Raw genomic sequence first — 20,694 nt, forward strand, 5'->3', positions numbered from 1 at the left:
TGCTTCTCAGGGGCATGTTGAGGGGTAACATGTTCCTTGTAGAGGTTCACTGGTGTCTTTGCTAATAATTTCACCCTTTTCTTCCTCTCTGGAGATGTCCTGTGTAATGTGGGCAGTCAAGGACAGAGTGTACTTGTGTTGTTATGCTGTGACTAGTGGAAAGTCTCTTTCCTCCCCAACCACCTAGATAAACCCACATAAACCCAGTGCAGGTTTGGGACTACCTGGGACTAGAAGTTATCAAGGTTAGGGGACTGTTGTTCTGTATGAAGCCCAGAGGAGTAACAACCTTCTGGAGAGAAAAGTCTGAGTGACACAATGTTATATATAACAAATAGAGTAAAATGCAGGAGGATTACTGTCAGCTAAAGTTTGCTCACTGATGGTGTCAGCAGAGGAGGTGTAAGAAGCAACTCTGGATAGAAAGTGGTGGAACTGGCTGATCCTTGTGACTCAGCTTCCATGCCCAGCAGCCTTAATTTCACGTTGCATTTATACTATCTAATCTTCAGCAGATATTACTACAGCTTCCAATATCGTGGTGTCCAGCCACAAGTCTTTTTAAAGTGCCTTGGTGTGGAGAGAGACAGGGGTGCCAGGAAGGGAGGATGAGAGCAAACAGCTGATGAAGTCCCTGGGTTTTGTGTCCATATCACCCATCAAAGTGGGGCAGGAAAGCTGCCTGCCCTCACCTGACCCTAGCCCCATCAGCTCCTCTGGGCACTGGGCTTTTGTAGAGAATTCTGCCACATACTCTGAATACATGGATTATTCCTAGGACTATAAACTAAGGAGTAAATTTTTTAAAAAAACAAACAAAAAAAACACCCCAACAAAAAAACAGCTCTTTTTATAGCTGTCTAATTCTGTGTCCACAGGGCTTCAGACTCCCTCAGTTCAGCTCCCACTGTGTCTGCAGAGTAACCTTGGAGGGTACCTCAGCTACCACCAGCCAAGGGAGCTTTTATAGATCCTAAAATAACTACAGCATTGCTGAGTCTAGTTGAATAATTTCTTGGCAATATTCTAATTAAAACTAGATATTTACACACAACACTTATTTCAACTTAAAGCTTATTTAAGAGAACCTGAACACTTTTAATAACTCTGTATCATGGCTTTATTGAGGACCGTGTTTTTTCCTGCAGATTGAATTCTTGAGCACTGTTACCAATAGAAATGAGCCCACAGCTTTATGTTCAGGACTGAATACTTCTAGAGCATCTGAATCATTCATTTCACCACCTAAAATTATTTTTAAAATAATACTTTTTTTTTTTTTGACTTGCTGTATTATGGAATTAGAAATGTGTCTGTGTTTACTAGGAGCAGAGGGTCCAGCAGAGCTGAGTGTTCGATGTGATGAGTGGTGTTAGGAGCTCAAAGAAAAGTCAGATGCATGTCGACACTTACCAAAGCTGTTCTGCTGCTCAGAATGACTGTTCGTGATGCTTGTTTCATGATAAACTTCCCCAGAACATGATGTTACTGGGAAAAAAAAAAAAAATGATCCACTCTGAGAAATGTGCAGGTGACACAGTTGAGTCAGCAGCTTGCAGCAGTGACACAGGCTTACGTTTATAAAAATCCCCACTGAACTTTTGTCTTCTGCGTGTGTGTATCAGAGCCTTAAAATCTGTCGCCACAGAAGTGTCCTGTTTCTTGCCTTCCCTTGGGGGCTGTTTAGTAAAAAATCTTCCCACCACCCTGATGAAGAGGTGGATTCCCTGGGCTTAGAAGTCTTAAATAGTCACCAAACCTTCCTCTTTCATAAGCAATTCTCTGTCTAAATGTTAGTATCTCCGGTGACCACTGATACCCCTGGGGAAACGATAAACATGGAAAAATAACACACCAGAAAATCCAACCTCCCGGATGAGAGGGTTTAATTATTGAAGTTGCAAGCATTTCCCTGTGCACAAGCATCTCGGCATTCATAGGTGGAAAGCACCTCATGCTGGGTTTGAAATATCAACTGGATTTAAAAGAAGGCTTTGTGCTTCAGCACGGACCTTTCTTAGCCTCCTGCAGATGGTCCCTGTTGCTGAAAAGAGACATGACTTTTGAGACAGGGAGACCTCCACGCTGTTTTTCCCTGCTCCTCTAATCCTGCTATACACCCATGAAGAGCTTCAGTCCTTAAACCCTTACCCTCTTTCTCCTAAATATTAAAATTATTTTCCTGAGTGTCATACCGTATTAAAGCAGAATGAAAATGGGTTTAACAATTGCTGGCATGGGGCTTCTGTACAGCATGTGTGTCACAAATCATGTCACTTTTCAGCAATAGGGCTGCTGCCAGCGGGAGGCTCAGAAATGCTCATGTTAATCAAAAATTTTAATTTCAAATCAAATTGACAGTTTACACATGGTGAGAAATGCTTCTCACCATGTGATATTTCGGTATGCTACACTGGGCAAAATGGGTGCACTTTCCTGTTAAGAATTTTGACTGCAGTATCTGCAAATTTATGGGTTTCAGTGTATTGGGTATGGTGAGTAGTTGATCTAAGGGAGCCCCTTGGAGAATAGGAGACAGAAGGGTTTTCATGCAGCCTGGCACTGGTGAGCCACTGTTGGCACATGCTGCTGGAGAAATGACAGGTATTCAATAAACATCACTATGGTTAAGAGGAAGATTTAAAGGAGGGAGGGGCTGCAGTGCTATAAACAGGATTTGAAACAAATGTGCTTATTTCAGTCCCTGATTAGTCTGAATACCTTAAGTATTCCACACCGGTTTTTAAATATCCTTACTTCTATTTTCACACTGATGTTCTTCACACAGCATCAACAATAATATTTGTGGCATTAATACTATAGGTAAATTGTGATTTGAAGTAGTGTAAACCCAAGGAAACTGAGTGTACCGAGGCACATTCTGTTGGTGGGAAGACCAGAACATGGATACACATTGTACTTACAGCATGCAGCCCTGGGGTCAGCTCCTACAAGCCCTTACTTCTGCCAACAGCTTCTTAAAAATCAGTGGAAAAAAATTGGGAGGCAAAATTTTAGTTTATACTTGATGAGGACTTAGAGGAACATGGACATTGTATGGAGTTTGTGTGATCAGCCTCAGCCAAATGAGTTGTTGAAACTGATGTCTTCAGGCTGTACCAGAAATATGCTGCTGACACCAAAAAATGACCAGCTGAGGAGAAATTATCCTTCCATTATTCTCTTTAGGAGGTTTTTCAGCTCTCTAGAGAGGTCCTGAGGTTCATGCCATGCCCAGCTCTTGACCTTGGAGCTTTGAATACAAGGGGGAAAGAGCAGGGACAGCAGTACCTGCCTTCTCCTATCTCCCCCTCCAGTCCCTGTATTTATCATTCTCCTGCATGGGTGAGAGGGTGGGTGGGTGGGTGCCTGTCTGGCAGCCCAGGGAGCACCCTGCAGCAGCAGATGCTGGCAGCATCCCCGGGGAGCTGAGGGAAACCGTGTGGTTTCTCTGGGCTGGTTTGGGCATTGAGTCATGCTTCAAACTGTGAAGCTGAACTGGCAATATCACCACAGACCTTGGAGCTCACAGCTGTCATTGCTGTTGTAACCAGGGTTGATATGAAAATATGAAGATAAATAACTCCTTCATATTATTATTTTCATGGAGGCAGGCTTTTTAAAATTCTTTAAAATGTTTTATTACTCTTTTTAGTATTGGTTGCCATAAATATTCCAAAATTATTATCTCAGGGTAGATTTCATCTCGTTTACTTTGAACGGCTTTTGAGGAGTACATTATTTTGTAAAAGCTGCCAGATTAGTGTGACCATTTATAATGATTTTTCTTCTTCTCTTTAATATTTGCTTTTTGGATTGAGGACCTGAAACAGAAATATGGTAATTGAAGACATCTGTTGTTTTTCAAGCTATAGGCTGCTATGGTATTAATGCAGATAGTTTATTTATCAAATTTAGTATCTGTTAGAGAGGGAGAGATATCATTATATCAAAAACCTGTGTATTTAACTGATTTCTCACCAAAAGTACCCTACAACGTTAGGAGTCATCAGAAATAAAAAACCACACCAGATATCTTAGATCTTGGAAAGGTTTCCATTGCACAAGGTCCTTAACATGAACTTGAAGGGCTTTCAGTGTTTCAAGAAGACCTTTGTCTTCAAGAGAAAAGTACTATGCTTGTGCCCTCCACTTGGACAAAAGCTGACATGATTGATTCCAATCTATTAGCGGGTCATTAACAGTAATAAGTTGCCATTAATTCTACTATCTCTGCACTTAAATACAGAATGAGCAGAATCTCCCAAGATCTGAAGCTGCTGTGGATTGGTGCAGGATCAGGCTGTTGGTGACACAGCCAGCCTGGTGCCACATTTGCTCTGCTGCACTTCTATTGGGTTTGCAACCCAGATTCTGGAACTCAGAGTGACACACACTGAAATAATAATCAGGCATTGTTTTTATTAGAGATCCTAAAATGCCATGAGTATGAAAGTCGATGTGCAGCGAGATGTTAAATGTGTGTTTCTGTTCTGAGTCACCTCTGGAGAACGCCCATCCTGGCTGGTCAGGTGGATTCCCTGGTGAAGGCATCAGAATCCTTTCTCCAAGCCACTTCTCAGCACCTGGAGATGTTCATTCCCCATGACCATGGTTTCAGAAGTGCCCCCATGGAACCTAGCCATGCTTCCCAGCTTTGCTGTCTGCTAGGTGCAGACTTTTTATCTAAAAACCCCAAAAGGCAAACCATTTATCAATGGTTTTTGCATATTGTGAAGGGTTAACAAAACTTTCATTATCACACTCTATTAAGCCAGGACCAGGAAACAATTTCTAATCAACACTCAGATCTGGGCAGGGATTGTGCAGTCTTTTGTAGGAGGCCTCAGATCTGTGTTCTCTATTCTCACATGCTCACTTCCAGCTGTTGTCATTGAAATCCCACATAATCTCCCGGGGTCAAAGGGCAGTCATCCATGACTGCCGCTGTTAGGAGGTTATGCTGATTTCTGTTGTCAAATATTGGCCCTTTTCTCTTTCAATCACTCCCATTCTACTTTTTTTCACAAGAAAGATCCAGCCTAGGATTGTATTACATGACTTTAAAGTCTTAAAAGTGTTCCTCTATTGTACTAACACGACATGCCCTGGACGGTCTAATCCATCCTGCTATGGGCCACAAAGAAAGTTCTGGTGCTGCTTAAAACCTCAGCTAAAGGCAGGTAGGTGAGCCAGAGAGAATAAGGATATATGTGGCCCAGCAGTTATTTCATAAGAAAACATAATTTGTCCAAGGTGAGCTATTGCTGTGGCATTAAAATTAAATTAGGAATAAGAAGCTGAAATAGAAGTGCAAGTATTTGTCAGGGAAGAGGAGAGGTTTCTGTATCACCTTTATTGTGTAATATTTTGCTTAACTCTTCTATAAAAAGTCCATGAATTAAAAATGCTGTGTAATTTACCATTAAAAGTTTATGACTTAAAAAACTAGAGGAATGCATTTTGTACAAAGCAATTAAAATGAGGCTGTCGTGCAGCTCCAGAGATGGGTATTTGGGATCTATTGAAAAATGCAGATTTCATTACAGTTATGTGCAATATTCAGTCCTCATGCTCTCTTCCAGCTGAACGGGAACGACATGGATCTAACTTTCCATTTCCAACATAGAGTAGTGAGCAAGTTTCTCTTGGTGGATTTCAGTGGAGTTGCCCTAGGTAGGGTGAGCAGGTAGAAGTGCTTAGGCAGGGGCTGGTCTTACCCACACTTGTCCTGGTGTGCAGGCACAACCACTGTGCCAGGCTGCCAGCACGTGTCTGGGCATGGGGATGGGCTTCTGAAAGGGACCTCATGGGGCTTCTGTGGTTGGGTCAGCCCAGGCTTAATAAACTCACCTTCCAATTAAGCAGGGTGTAAATATTATTAAGGTCCTGACATAAGCATGCATATCCTGTCCTTTCATTTTTCCTGGAAAAGGAAGATTAAGGCTGACTCTGTCACTCCCATCCTCCCCAGTCAGTGCAGCCATGGAAGAGCTGCACATTTGGGCATCTTTTTGGGAGTCCTTGAGGTGAGCTGGGTTCCCTCTGATAACATCCCCACTCTCAAGGCCTGGATGTGCTGCATGATACAGGCATTAATTTTCTAATCAATATTATTGCTCCATATTGGGAGCAATCATGGGATTATCTAGATAGAGGATAATACCAAAAGGAATCAAGTTGCACTTTGAGCAGAGAGGGCTTTTCTTTTAATCAGGCATTTGGTTAAGGTAATAGGCTTGAGACCCTAATTGATTATTACTATTTTAAGATGGCTATGTATAGTGAGATGCCAAAGATGAAAAAAAAAAAAAAAAGCTTTAGAAATGGCTTCAGTGCCAGTTTGGGGGACTTGGGTCATTTCAAAACACTGAAAAGGAATCAAAGTCTCCCAAGAAGTTGCTCTCCAAAGCTTAATGTGTTGTCACTTGGCCTGCAGTGGAAGAGAAATAACTGGACCTGGACTTTTTCATCTTCAAAGCAGTGATTTCTCCCCATTTTCATTTAAGGTTGGATTTGAGGATTCCAGCTGTATCTCTGTTTGGAAAATACCTTGTATATTTGTGGTGCAATCTAACTATTTTATAATACAGATAATACTGTTGGATTAGACAAGAAAGCCTGCTAATTAAATAACAATAATACCATGAGCACCTTAAAAACATCTTCTGATATTCAATTAAGGAACAATAACCCGATGAACCTTAACCTATAGACCATATTCAGACTTTCTACATAAAAGTAATTGCATCAGTCATGATTTTCTCAAGCTACAACACAAGCTCTTGATTGGTAGCTCAGCGTCTGAGACTCCTTTTCACAGCATTAATTGGGAAAGCAGACAATACTCTCCCTGTAAACTAGATTTTAGGACGAAGGTTAGTTGCCTTTGTACACGTTTACGCATTGAAATAGGAATGTTTGCTTAATAATTCAAAACAAATAGCATTAGACAACAAGTCCTAATCCTGATTTCTCCTCTGCCAGTGTAAATTAGGAGAAAATTAGGTGAAACTCTATTTGATCATTGTAAAAAGATTTGTTTGAAACTTCTTTGAGATCAGAATTAGACTCCAGCAATGCAAGCCTTTTCTTCTGGCTTCTTTACTGAGATCCAATAAAAGAAAATGTAAATGGCATTATGAATTTTCTCCCCAATTAAAGCAGTCATCAAGATAGGGAAAGATGTTTTCCATGCCATACTTGCTATGGTAGTGTTGTTGCATCACATTTGTACACTATCCCAAACACATGATGGGGTAATGGCATATTATTTATTAGTTAGTATCCTGATCTGCTTTATTCAATTTGGTCTTATTAGTCTGGGTTTTTTGTCCTCCTTGGGGGAAAAAAATATCATCCTTGTGAGCCAAAGTGAGATCCTGTGTAATGAGCTAACTCCTAGCTAGATCTACATTTGGAATGAAGGCAACAATTAAACAATATATTTAAATATCTGCTTAACTTTGTCAGCCCATCTTTATTTGGCAGAGCAAATAAGCATGTGCTTTAGTCAAGCATGTGATTAAAATTAAGCAGGGGCTCAAACTGCTTTGCTGAGTCAGGGCCTGCCTTGGCTATTCAGGTGTCTTAATTTATACCCAGAATTTCACTGAATGAGTGCTGTAAGGTTGGTGGGGTTTTTTTTTAAATGAGTAAAATTTCTCTCATCCTCATTTTGAAGACCTGCTTTACTACCAAAACGTGACTGTCTCACAAAGCTGGGGAGATAACCTGATCTGACATGGCAGTTTCAATATCCTAACTTTGGGATGCTTTGGGATGCAGTATCAAACGTTTCAGTGAAGTGCCCTATGAAAAGTAAATCTTGCAGGCTTTCAAGATGTTTAATCATCTTTTCAGTAAAGGAGCTTGTTAATGCTAACTTCTGCATATGGAATTGCTTCCATTTACCTTTTTTTTTTTCATTCAGAATTCAGTGCAACAGCCAAACTGATGTATTTTTGCATTTTGACCCCTGCTAGTAGGTGCAGAATATTTTCTTCAGATATTTTCTCTATTCTGCTCTTCTCCAGTCATTTATCTTTTATGTGCTAGCTTCTTTGTCCTGTTTTTCTTGTTGCACTGTTAGCTTGGCTCAAGAAAAGCCACAGTCTTAGGCCTGGATTTTGCAATCTGAACCATCCAGGCAAAGCTTTAAACTTTCATGGAGTTCTGCTGAGCTGCAAATTCAAAAACCAACGATGCATCAAAATTGAGTTCAAGATACAACTCTAAGCCAAGGGCATTGCTTTATGGGTATCAAGGTATTATTAATGATTGCCGAGACAAGCCCTCAATTTCCTAATGTTTCTAAGTAAATAACAAATTGGAGAATTGTGAAATTCACCTTTCATTTGTGAAATGTTTATTTTTAGTATTGAAGGCTGAAAATCCTCTCATTGCATCCTGTTTAATGATTACTATTAGATGCACAAGATCTGTTCCAGACCTCTCAGGAACATCCAGCAAAATAAGATTCTAGAAATGATGAAGTTAGCCTACAAGCTAACTTATTCAACTTTCCTCATGTCCTGCAGGACACTGAGAGCTGGAATATATTTAAAACCACACCGTGGCATTTTCATTTTTGTTTTTACCTGTCTTTGCTAGGCTAAGGAAACACCAGCCATGCTACAGTTGTGGGTTTAGTAGATGATCACAAAGAGCTGTAGACTTTCCCTTAAAAAAATCCACCAAGTGTCCACCCATAGCTGTGATTTGCACTTTACTTCCCTATTTAAATTCCACCTTCACTCTCAGCGTGGTAGGAACCTGCCTGAGCGATGTGGGTGGAAGTGGACACCAAAGCAGAGCCAGGATGGTGCAGTGTGAAGAAAAAAAAAACCCCTGCACGTGACAGATGTTGGTAGCATTGCTGAATGCACTTCTGGAAGTTGGTCAGATACTGCCATGATGAGCACAGTATGAGAAGTTATATAGCATAGACTGGCTTCCCTCCGAAGGGCTCTGCGGAGTAGTAAGCAACCTGGCCAGGATCCAGCAAGGCACTTAAGCATATGCTTAATTTTAGGCACATGAGTGGTTTCAGTGAAGGCCTAGGAGAATTATTTTTAATTCACAGATCATTTAATTCAATAGGCAGGTCTGCTGCAGCATATGAAAAGTAGATCTTCATATTAAAAATACTTGGGAAACTGTCAATGAATAAACGTTGTGTATGACCAGCAACCCTTTCTAAAAAAGCAAAATGATGTAGTCATTACCACCTTTTTTGTGGTAAAATACAAAGCAGGTCAGGCAAAAGCATTTGCAATGATCTGAGAGCTATTTCTAAGTGGAAAACAAGGAAAAATAAAAGCTTGTAAGAGCATTTTTTTCATTGGAAGTAGATAAAATTTATTCTCTTGATGTAAATAAAAACCTTGTTTGCAGATTGAGGAATTTGTTTGTGTTGAATTTCAGCATCAATTTCAATATTTTATAGTACATTTATCTACAGCTGGAGCATGACAGATTTGTGTATATTTATATGTTTGTGTACATAATACATATGTATACACACATACACAAGGATGCCCAAAGATATACATATACACAGTTTGAAAACTCATCATTATTGCTGCAGTATAAAAACATGCCTGATGCAGAAACTTGTCTCAAGTCTGTTTGCTTAGCGACTGCGTTCATCTGGCACCGTAGGATCCTCACAGAACCAGGGACATTCTTCTGTGTAGGAGTAGAATTTGCTGAGATCTTGGCTGGAGATGAAGGGCTGATCTCCCTCCAGATTGCTCCCAAACCTTTCCCTGACACTCTGTAGTCCTCCACCCGAGATGTATTTCTTTTACTTCCCATTCTGCGGGTAGAAAGGGCTGGGGGATTTGTTGTTTTTTTGTTTTCTTTTGTTTGTTTATTCTTAAAAACAACTCCAAAAGAAAGTCAGAAGAACAGAAGTGCAGTTTGCATTAGTCCTGTTGCTCTGGTCATTAGAGGAAGGTGTGTGGGTACTGCCGGGATGAGTGCAGGATGGAGCAGAATATACTGAACCCAGGGAAATCATACAAAATCTGACAATTAATAACAGAGCAGATGGTGCCCCTGCAAAACATTCAATAATATATGTGTGCGTGCGCTGGAATCAGTGACTCTAAGTAGGACAACCTAAAAAGGTATGCCACTTATCCTGTGGGCAAGTAGGACTTTACAGTTCTTTTGATAATCTCTTTATCCTGAGATTTCTCCTTTGACCCTGATTTCAGAAGCAGGAGGTCAGCCTGGCCGACAAACTGCAGACTTTTAATTGCAGGCCAGAAGCGTCCCGCGTGAACTGCTGTACCCCACTCCACACACTTTCACTGGGCTGCAGCCTGAAAGCTGCTCCTTTTGTAATTGATCATACCCGTGAAAATTAAATGAATGTTTGATGGTAAGCATGTTTTTCAGAGAAGAAGGGAAATACTGTTATGTAAAGTGTTTTATACCAAGCGTTTTATACCAAGTGTAGGGACATTCCTTGCACAAGGGAGGTGAGCGTGGAAGCATTCACTCTGCTTCCTAAAGACAGTCCAGAGTGCAAAGTTAATGCTTTTCTTATGCAGAGATTTATTTTCCTTTTCAAAAGCTAGCTGTAAATATTAATTTTTTTTTTTTTTTGTGGCAAAGGCACTCATTTAATTTTTTTTAACCAGCCGCTGTTTCAAGATTTCCCTAGTGTAACCTTAGAGAAATGAAGAGTACATCTTTAAATCTTGTTTTGTTTGAATGAATGGGTAGATAATCCTGATCAGATGTTTCTTTAGAGAATAATGTTTAAAACGATTATGGAACTTAGCTGTCCTGTCTGTTTCCTAGGTACAGTATTTTCATTTCAATTGTGAAGTCATTAGGGGTCATCCAAGGTAACCGTTTATTAAAATAGTTCTCTTTTGTTTCAGATTTCCTGTTGAGATGGTTTAACATGTAAAAATCTCCCTGCTGATGTGTCATGTTAGCTTTCCTAACCTCTAGATAGAAACCACAAAGCAGCCTACATAGCTGTATGACTAGTTACCCACCTACATAAACAATAATTACTGCTAAGTGGGAAATTAGATGTCACATTTTAAGTCTAAATGAAAGTAAAGTATTTGAGAATACTGTCATTAAATGCTTAAAGCTAATCGCAGTTCTCTCACTGTGTTTGTTTTGTAGGACATTTGGGCTTCCAGGACAGTTTTGTCACATCAGGTGTTTTCAGTGTGACTGAGCTAGTAAGAGTCTCACAAAGTAAGTATCATTTTCTGGACGGTTTATGTGGTTTCTGCAATCCCAGATTGGTTTTTTTTAAATTTGATTGTTATCATGCTCCTTCCCAAATTCAGAAACAGCACCTTGAAAATTGAGAGTCCCTTCTCCCCACTTCTCCCCAGTGTTTATGTGCCACATCTCTTCATGTGAGAAAATAAGTATAATTAAAAAAAAAAATATATTAAAAACTTTTTCTGCAAATCTGCATGTGCAAGCAAATAAATGCCTACAGAGATCAGCTTACCCAGTGGATCCCTTGCAGGATCCAAGGACAGTATTTTAACCAGACTTCCAGATCTGTGCACATAAGCCTGGAAATTTTCTTACACTGCTTTTGCACGTTGTGTTCATCCATGCCAGGTGCACGTGTGTTTGCACACCTGCAAATTGATGAACTCATTAATAATGCCAACAACTGTCTCAGCTCCAGCTCTGATCTCAGTTCTGCAGAGGCACACACCTTGACTTGCCAGGCCTGCCTTTGCCATTAACTATATGGAATTCTGTCTTCTAGAAAGATTTGTTTTTTGACCTTTAAAGAATGCTAATGCCCCCATCATGAGTGACACACTGCAGCCTGATCATTACTGGCTTGTCAATACCTACTAACAGCAGTGAATTAAGAGTACCTGTCACCACCCTGTTCCATTGATCAAAGGTGCATTGATTGTATTTTGCTATGACATGATCCAGATAGTCCAGGGAGAGTGTATGGACAACCTCTTGCATGGAGGCTACTGGTCAGCCAGGCTGTAGGTATTGGTCTTCAGGGGAACATCCCTGCAGGTAGTGAAGGACTGTGCAGTAACATCACTTTGCCAACAATTACCACTGCTCCAGGTGAACCACTCAACAATGTGCTCCTTTAAAACCTTTGTTTGCAACCAAACTCTTTAGCACAGCCGGTGGTAAAAATGGTTCTCCTCGTAGATAGCAGGAATATTTGTTTATGTATTGGCTCTGAGCATGCAGTTTAAGCCCTTCTGGAGCTGGAATATAACTGGCACAAACCTAGCAGAGAATCTGTGGTTTTGAGTCAGAACACAGAGTTCTGTAAGGATTTCCCTGGTTTATCTCCTCTTATGGAAAGACTTACACTAGCTAGTAAATTGGCTACAGGATGCTACAAGAAAAGCATGGAGAGAAGGAGAACCATGAATATCAGAGGGTAGAGAGAGAAGATAAACAGTTCAGGGCAGACATTCCTCCTCATTTTTCTTCCCTGACAACCGGTGGGACTTCTGTGAGAAGGACAAAGTTAAGAGGACTTAGGAGTCCAGAGGAGGTGCTGAGTACTCAGCACATTTACAAGTCAGTTCACCTACTTTAAGTGCTTAACAAGATGACTTTGGCATCCAACTCACAGTAGTGTGTACACCAACTTGCTGGTACCTGCAGCCATGGTGGACAAAACCCAAGTTATTGCCAGTCTTTGAACTTCTCCATGTTTTGTCACTTTATTTCAATGTGACAGTATAAAGCTTTTGAAGCCCAAAGGATTCACCCTCCCCCTCTGCAAGGCATCCCACTTCCCCACAATCTTATCTTCACTGTAGGAGCCCTGCACAGCAGAACTGCCTCTGGACTCTGTCAGCCGTGCTTCATGTGTGCACAGGACAGGGCTGCTAGGAAAATGCCCCTGTTCAAACCTTCACAGCCAGCCCAACTCCCAGCTTCCCTGAGGGCTTGGCAGTGGCCTCATGTGCATCATGTTTCATACCTATTAATCGTCCACTATATTTTATTGCAACCAAACTAAAACCATGGTGTCTTGAAAATCTTCACATTCAGCTTGTTTTGCAAACTGTGTCTATGATGTTCCCTCTGCTGCTGTTGAATTTATCTCCAAGGGTTGGGCACCTGTGGGCAGGGAGAACAGGACAGGTATGAGCTTTATCAGAAGTAAGGAAGGAGGCATGTGTAGGGAAAATAAAAAGATTCAGCTTTACTCTGTTCCAGACACAGGGGTTTGCACTCTTTTTCATGGGCTCTTTAATTCTGGGAGGTCAGGACCTCAGTTTTATATCCTGTCTACAAGCCAGCACCTCTACCAAAAATAGTGCCCCCAAAGCATATCGGGATATCACTTCAGAACTGACTCAGAGGGAAGAGTGCCAGCAACTGATTTAGCTACACTGCTTTTGATAGCACCCTGGATTTTCCTTGGAGATGCCCCAGACATGTACTGACCAGCCGTAACCTTGTTTACTTTGTGAGGTCTGAGAAGTCCACAGCCTGACATGCTGTGGCTACCCAGTAGGGTATATTTAGTGTAGAGTCTAGCAACAAATTCCCAGCTAAGTCAGTATGAAATCGTGTGCTAATATTCAAGGAATTGTTTAACATAACAGAGCAACAAAGTAGTTGCTGCATATTTGCCTAAATTGGCAGGCAAGGTCTTTTAAAGAGTTTGCTTTCCAAAAGAACCCTTGTTGGGTTTTCTGTGTGTCCTCATGTCTTGATCTGGGACCAGTCCATGGGTTACTTTCATTTTGGGGAGCTCACCTTTGAACAGCCATCATCCAGACTCCCTAGCATCTATTAATAGTCTGGAGCTTGAGTAATCAAAATGTCCTCAGTCCATTTTCATGGTTTTATTTTTTAAAAAATCATTGCTTCTTCAGAAGCCACCATGGCTTGGGGAGGACCAAGCCCTCATGTTTAGTCTCTGCTCTCCTCCTGAGTGTGCTGTGTCTTTGCTTTGCAATGAGGTCATCTTCGTGTATGCCCATTGTAATTTGTCATTCTATGCTTGCTAAAGATAATATGATGATAGAAATAAGTGATTTCCCACAGTTTTAACCAGCCTGTGTTCACTGCTTTTATCTGAAATGACTCGTATGAAATATGGGTGGTAGCAATTATGTGCGGGGTTTATTTAGTAAAGTTCCCAGAGGTCCACATGACAAGGAGTTTCAAGTAATAGGCAGCAGTTTTCTCCATCATGCAAATTTGGGGCCTGAATTAAGCAAGCCAAAGGTCAGCTGTTACTATGATCTGTTTTACCTATCAGTGCTAATGATCACAGCTTCTGCAAGTTATCAAACAAATCTGGACTGTTTTGGTAACAGAAACTTGTTTTCTTCAGTCCCATAGATGCAGATTTTCTTTCAAAACGCTACCCAGCTACTGGGTCTTGCAGAGCCTAGTAAAATAGAGAAAGTTGATCATAAATGTTTATCCACAAAACAGATAGTTCCTTCTCCACCCCATCTGATGTGGATGCTGCAGACCATACTGTCTGTTCTACATTAGTAGCTGGCAAACGGTGTGAGCTCCTTCCTAAGTGTTGTCTGTCACCCCAGATACTGGGGAGACCCCTTCAGATAACAGAGACTTCACTCTTCCATCTCAAGAGAGGTTTGGGCTGACAACAGAAAGCTCAGAAGCATAAGTGTTGGAGATGTACGTGTTTTGTGAACTGACAGCCAGCTCTTGGCCAAGCAAAACCTTCTCCCTCTCTATCCTTGTTAGGAAAATATTCCACTGGCTGTGGGTAGCTATCTGCAGGGTACTGGAGAATACCCTCTGCAGAAGGTGCCACTGGAGGGGTGGCTGTGGTGCCAAGGGCACAGTCCCATTGGCTTGGCAGGGGCTGGGAGGCCGTGGCAGGCTGGATGGAGCAGGGGGAGAGGCACCGGGAACGCTGTTCCCATCTTGGCTTTGAGTCCACACCATGTGCTCTTCTGCGGAGAGCTGCTGGGAAGATCTCCTCCCTTGGAGGTCCTTCAAGCAGCCAGATAAACTGCACTGCCCAGGATGTGAAGAAAGATTTAGGATTTATGAACATTCGCTAGAGCCAAATCAAACATATTTGTTTTGTGCTGTGTTATTTGTCAAAATGACATCATTCTTCGTGCTGATAAACAAGGGAATTCTGACTGCGCCCCGGACTGCAAATGCCACGCTTTGAGTTTTAAGACGTTAGCTGTGTGCAGGAAGGAGCTGCACGGAGCAAGTGGGGTGACTCCTAATCCTTCTAACCCACCAGCACACAAGTGTACATGCAGTTGCTTACCCCTCCTGTGCAAACACAGCAAGGGGCCAGCTAATGATCCCTCAGACAGCTGCACTAATTCCACAGGTAAGAGGTGCTTTCGTGGCCAAGGCTTTTTGAGAAGCTCAGGAGCCTGCAACCCAGAGGTTTCTGGATGGGGCAGGTGCCAGCCTTGCTTAGCAACAGCTTCAGCAAGCAGAGGCAGGGACTTGAAGCTGTCGAGTGCTAGAAACGAAAGTAATTGTCACCGCTCCAGGCACGGAGCATGGGTGAGATGGAGGAAACGCAGCTTCCTCACGCCTTTCCATCCAGCGGCCAGGTACATCCAAGAACAAACTGCAGGGAGAGTCCTGCTAGCCCCAGCACATACTGGATTCGTGGGGGAAGTCATGGGGTGCCCTGGTGGGTGTGAGCCAGGCTGGTGGCTGCAAAGTGCAGGGAGGATGCTGATGCCTTCCTATAGTCCAGGAGAGGAGGAGAGGCTCTCCTCCAGGCAGAGCTGGGGTATAACAAACCATCTCTCCCTAACAGCATCCCGGATGTTTTCTGCTATACTAAGCATTACAGGAGTGAAGGTAGTTAAAGTCAGCAGCATGAAAATTAACATTTAAAAATACACTCTATATTCCTTAGCAAAGCGCTGCTATCCAAAAGAGTTTCGGCTTGGGTATGAGTGGAAGGGAAAAAAAAAAAAAAAAGATTATAATAAAAAATAGACTGCAGGCATAGAGTGAACAGTTGCCGTGACCTTGCCTTTTGTATGCCATTACACAATTCAATGGCAGTCCACTCAAACCTTGCTCTCGATCAATATCCTATTAAAGCAGCACAAAAAGTCTCTATAAACTTAGTGGTTAGCTATGTTTATAAATGGAACTCAGCATAATTAGATGGTCAATAGCAGGCTGTACTTGTAATTTTAAAATGAACATCACACATTTCATATCTGTTGTATTTGGCAAAAAAACCCTCTTTGAATCTAACGATACAGTGTGTAGGAAACAAAGGCCTTGCAAAAAAAAAAAAAAAAGAAACAACAACCCAGCTCCCCTTTCCTCTCGCAGCAGCAGCACAGTGTGTTTCCCTTTGTTTATGGAGTCACAACACAGGAAAAAGTTTATTAGTCAAATGTCATGTTTCTCCCGTTTAACCTTAAACACATTATCACTTTTCTGCAGTGCTACACATGTAATGATCTCAGTCCCATCCCCAGCCCCTCTGTACAAATAAATACATTAAAAAATGGAAAGGAAAAAAAAAGAGAAACTAAATATTAACATGACTAAAAGAGAGCGCTGTATTCCAAGGAAGACAAATGCCAGCCTGACCGGTTTTATTTAGTGGGTTTCCTGTTCTCTAATTCAATAAATTTTTCAAAATAAATATTCCAATTGGGTTAAGTCAGAGGGCTTTTTGTTAATTCCTCTGTTGTTTTTCTTGACGTTTGGGGTGAGGATCAGAGCTAGCAGGCTGGCAGTGGCGAGGGCAGGGGCCATTCTGCCCCGTGTCCCCTTGCTCAGGCAGAGGCGCCCGCCTTCCTCCATCTCCTCCTCCTCCTTCCTCCTACCCCTAGAGCAAGGGAATCGTGTCCCAAGTACACAGGGATTTTCTTTTTTTTTTTTTTTTTTTTTTTTGAGATGCTGGCAGCTGAAACAGGGACAGAGTGTGGCATCAGTTTGCTGGGCACGCCTGAGGCAGCAGCGCGCTGGGTGTGAGGGAAGAGGGGTCCTTCCTCCTCACCCCCCGCCAGGCCGGAGCCCCGGCTCAGATGACAGCTTGATGCCGGCACGTAGGTGGAGACTATTGTTTTGACTCGCAACTGCAATTTTCTGACATCCTTTCCTGTTTGGGAGATGTTCCTGAGCTAGCAGAAGGTCACTTTGCTGCAGGGAAGTTCTTAGGGGAAGGGAAACGACGCGGTTTTAATGGCGGCGGCCTGGGGTTCCTGCAGGCTGCAGAGGGTAACAAGCCCTCAGCTTCCCAGGCCTGTTCCCGGGGTAGGGAGAAGTGGGGTATAGCGAGGGTGAATCAGTTGCTACAGTGAATAAGTTGAATTTAGACAGAGTTTTGCCACAGTTTGTACCACTTTGGTCTCTTTGGTTACTCGGGAGCTGCAGCCTTTTTACAGGGAATGCTGCAGATCAGTTTCCCTTCCCCTCAGGTTTCTGGGGCCCATGCAAGGTGGGCAGTCCACAAAGGCAGTGTGAGAAGCCATATGGAGAAGGCTCAGATGCCTCCTGGCACAAGGGTGACTGGAGGAGGCAGATGCCAGGCAGCAGCAGCAGCTCCTCTCAACCAAATTCCAGCCGGGGAAGAGAAAGCAACCTTCCCGCCATGCAGATGAGAAACATTAACCTCTTCCTGACAGCCTCAGGGTGGGCTCTACGGTCAGCATCTTGCTGTGTTTTATGATACTAAATGCAGTAGCTGCGAGCAAAGGTACCAGTACCCTTTGTTGAAAGACAGGCAGGGAATATGTTGCCTGTCAGGCAGGCAGGAGAAGGGATTTCACAACAGCTCAGCCCTCTGCAGCATTTGCCACGGCACTTACAGGGCCAGAAATTTTGAGCTGGTGGTGACAGGGTGGTGACTCCCATGTTAGGGCTGCCAAGAGGTTTCAGGTTCTTGCCACCACAGGAACCTCAGCTGCTGAGATCTGCTGCTGTGGATTTGAGGTGGGTTTTGTTCTTTAGCCCTCAGGTTGCAAAGAGGCTCTTCACGTGGCAAGGTGGTTTGGCCTGTGACAAAGTATCCTCCGTGTTTGCTCCCAGGAGGAATTTCCTGTGTATTTAGAGGGTTTTGCTTTGTGCTGAGTTTTCTCAGCATTGGCAATATGTTGTTCCTACCTCACCCCTGCTCTGGAGATGTTTCATTTTCGTATGGAGCCCATTCAAGGGCTGGAACAGAAACCTCCAGGACTTGGGAAGGGTGGTAAACAGAGGGAATTGAGAACAAGAGGAGGGTTATCCACGTAACACTTTTTCTTCCATATCTGTTTGGAGTAAAACTGTTTCATAAACCTTGCAATGGTTAGGAAATTCATCACGCCTCAGAAAGAAACAGTGCTTTAATTTAGTGCTTGCCTTTTAGTGTTCCTCTTTGGGAAATAGTATGCTTAACCTGTAAGTTAGGCTTGGGTAGGCAGAGGGTGCAGAGGAATTGATCAGCCAAGGGTTTACAGAGCACAGATCTGTTTGGCAAGGAAGTTGCTGAAAACTGTGGAGTAGATGCTGCAGAGAGTACCTTTATGATTGATTTCCATTCAAGTCAGACTGACTGCAGTGTGGTCATTTTTCTAACCCATAACTGCTCACGCTGCAGCAGTCTGCTATCTGCAGGGTGTCTGAATTATAGCAGTCCATGTCCGTGTTACCTTTTACACAAATTACTTACACCGGTTTCTTTTTCCATGCAAATTCATCAGTTTTACAGCTTCTTGTAGCTGCTGTCAGGAAACTGTTGCAGAAAGCACAAATTGATAAAACGAATTAATTTTACTATGCTTAATTTTTCTTTCTTTCTGTTAACACACCCTCTGATATACCCAGCGTGCAGGAAGCATATGATAGCTAAGAGAAGATAACAAAGGGTGTGAGTGCTCTTGTCATAAATTACTTCCCAACTTAATTCCTTTTAATGATTATTCCAGATTTTCACAAGTTTTAATGGCATTGTGTGCTTTCCATCCCATGCTTTTAGAAGTCCATGGCTATCCAGGCTGTCCCCTTTCTGTCTCAATGACGTTCTTAGAAGATCCTTGCCAAACAACAACTAATTGTCTTGTGGGGATGATGAGGCAGCTGCAAGGCTACATTATTCTTCTGTCAAATCTGACATTGTGAGCTCCTTAAGACTTGGGGTGAAATACTGGCCCCATTACAGTCAATGGCAGCACTCCCAGAAGCCTGCATTTCAGCCCAGACATGTTTGCTGGGTGATAGGAGCTATCCCATCTTCATTTCCTCACTCCTGCCCCGTCGGAGTGAAAGATTTTTTCATGTTTGAAAATGGGCCAGATTCTCAGAGCAAAGATTCAACTTGGCTCAGCATCCTCGTGTGGCACTGGGACTGCGTCGCCTTTGTTGCTGTGAATCAGACCTCTCAGACAATACACTCCAGGCCAAGCTTGTGCCTTTTATTGTGCAGTATGTTCTTTTTTTTTTTTTTCAGATGTCTCTGAAATATGAGAGAAAATCATGATCTGTAATTGTCAGTTCCCAAAGTTGTATTGTCCTGTAAACACCACTGGAGCAGCAGCAGTGGTACAGTGGTACTGTTTGCTGTGAAGTGGCATTTCTTAATGAAATGCTTTAGCTGTTGACTTTGACATTAAACTGCTCTGTTCTTTTCTGTTCCCAGAAAAATAGAGCACGTGGAGTTCATAGGCTTGTCTCTGCAAACTTCAGGGTGTGTAGGAATTCATTATGTCTTAATGTAAAACCGAGGCTCCAGGACAGGGAAATTAAAGGTATTCATAATCCTTACAATGAGACTTAAGTGCTGGATCAGGTAATGAGAGGGGAACAGTAGAAGTTAGCTGCTGGATAAAAGTTTCAGAGTCATGTCTCTAGCTGTCATTGAGCTGAAGGAAAGGTCAGAGGAAAACTTGGACGTTTGTAGGCAGAAAAGAACTCGGGTTTCTCATCTGCTTTTTTGCTCTCTCCAAGGAGCATTTGTAAGCTCTGTGCTTATGGATGTACCTTATATATATATAGCAGAACTCCTGAGGTGTGTATTTCCCTGCCTTTACTGCTTATGGATTCTGCCGAGCAGACTGCAGGGATGATGCAGCCTGTTTGTAACTATGCCAATAGATGCAGTGGTGTCCTAAAAGCAAAAGCAACAAGTTTCATTAATTGTTAGAACAATGCTAGTAGAGTAGCAGTGCTTAAAGAGAAGGTCTGTTGAATTTGTTTAAGGAAAAGAATACCTTTGGAGGAATGTAAGAAAGAGTCTGTGTCATGGAACATTCTGTTTTTGATAAAATTGATGTCTTCTTGATTGCAATGCCAGTTACCATTAGTATTTCCTCATTTCCATGTCCCACCTGTTCTCATCATGAAACTAAACACACTCATGAGGAAGAAGAAAATAATTTTGAAGTGCAATTCATGCCTTATTCACATGACTTACTGACTGCAATCTCTTTTGTTTCCCCAGCACCGATAGCTGCAGGAACAGGCCCTAATTTCTCCCTCTCAGATTTGGAAAGTTCTTCATACTACAGCATGAGCCCAGGAGCAATGAGGAGGTCTTTGCCTAGCACATCCTCTACCAGGTAATTTAATCTCTGCCTACTACTGAGTTACTTGGAAACCCAGGCCAGCATCATTACTCATCTGGGAAAGTAACCATTAAATTCTTTGACAAGCTGTTTGGGGGCCTCAAGATGTGGAGCTGTTTCAGATCCACAGAGCTGAATGTTCAACTGGATTGCTGTTAAAGTT

At 42.4% G+C, this 20,694-nt stretch overlaps 1 protein-coding gene across 10 annotated transcripts in view; it reads left to right on the top strand.

Moving 5' to 3' along the window:
• The window catches only part of NFIA (nuclear factor I A), a 249,966-nt gene that overhangs the window by 148,760 nt on the left and 80,512 nt on the right, over positions 1 to 20,694 (top strand). For all 10 annotated transcript variants that reach the window (XM_030454807.1, XM_030454800.1, XM_030454803.1 and 7 more), the window contains 2 exons: positions 11,155 to 11,229; positions 20,408 to 20,525. In XM_030454807.1, the coding sequence (XP_030310667.1) occupies positions 11,155 to 11,229; positions 20,408 to 20,525 (193 nt within the window). The remainder of the gene's footprint in view (positions 1 to 11,154; positions 11,230 to 20,407; positions 20,526 to 20,694) is intronic.

This window comes from Calypte anna, chromosome 8 (genome assembly GCF_003957555.1).
Source record: "Calypte anna isolate BGI_N300 chromosome 8, bCalAnn1_v1.p, whole genome shotgun sequence".
Taxonomy (NCBI): Eukaryota; Metazoa; Chordata; class Aves; order Apodiformes; family Trochilidae; genus Calypte; species Calypte anna.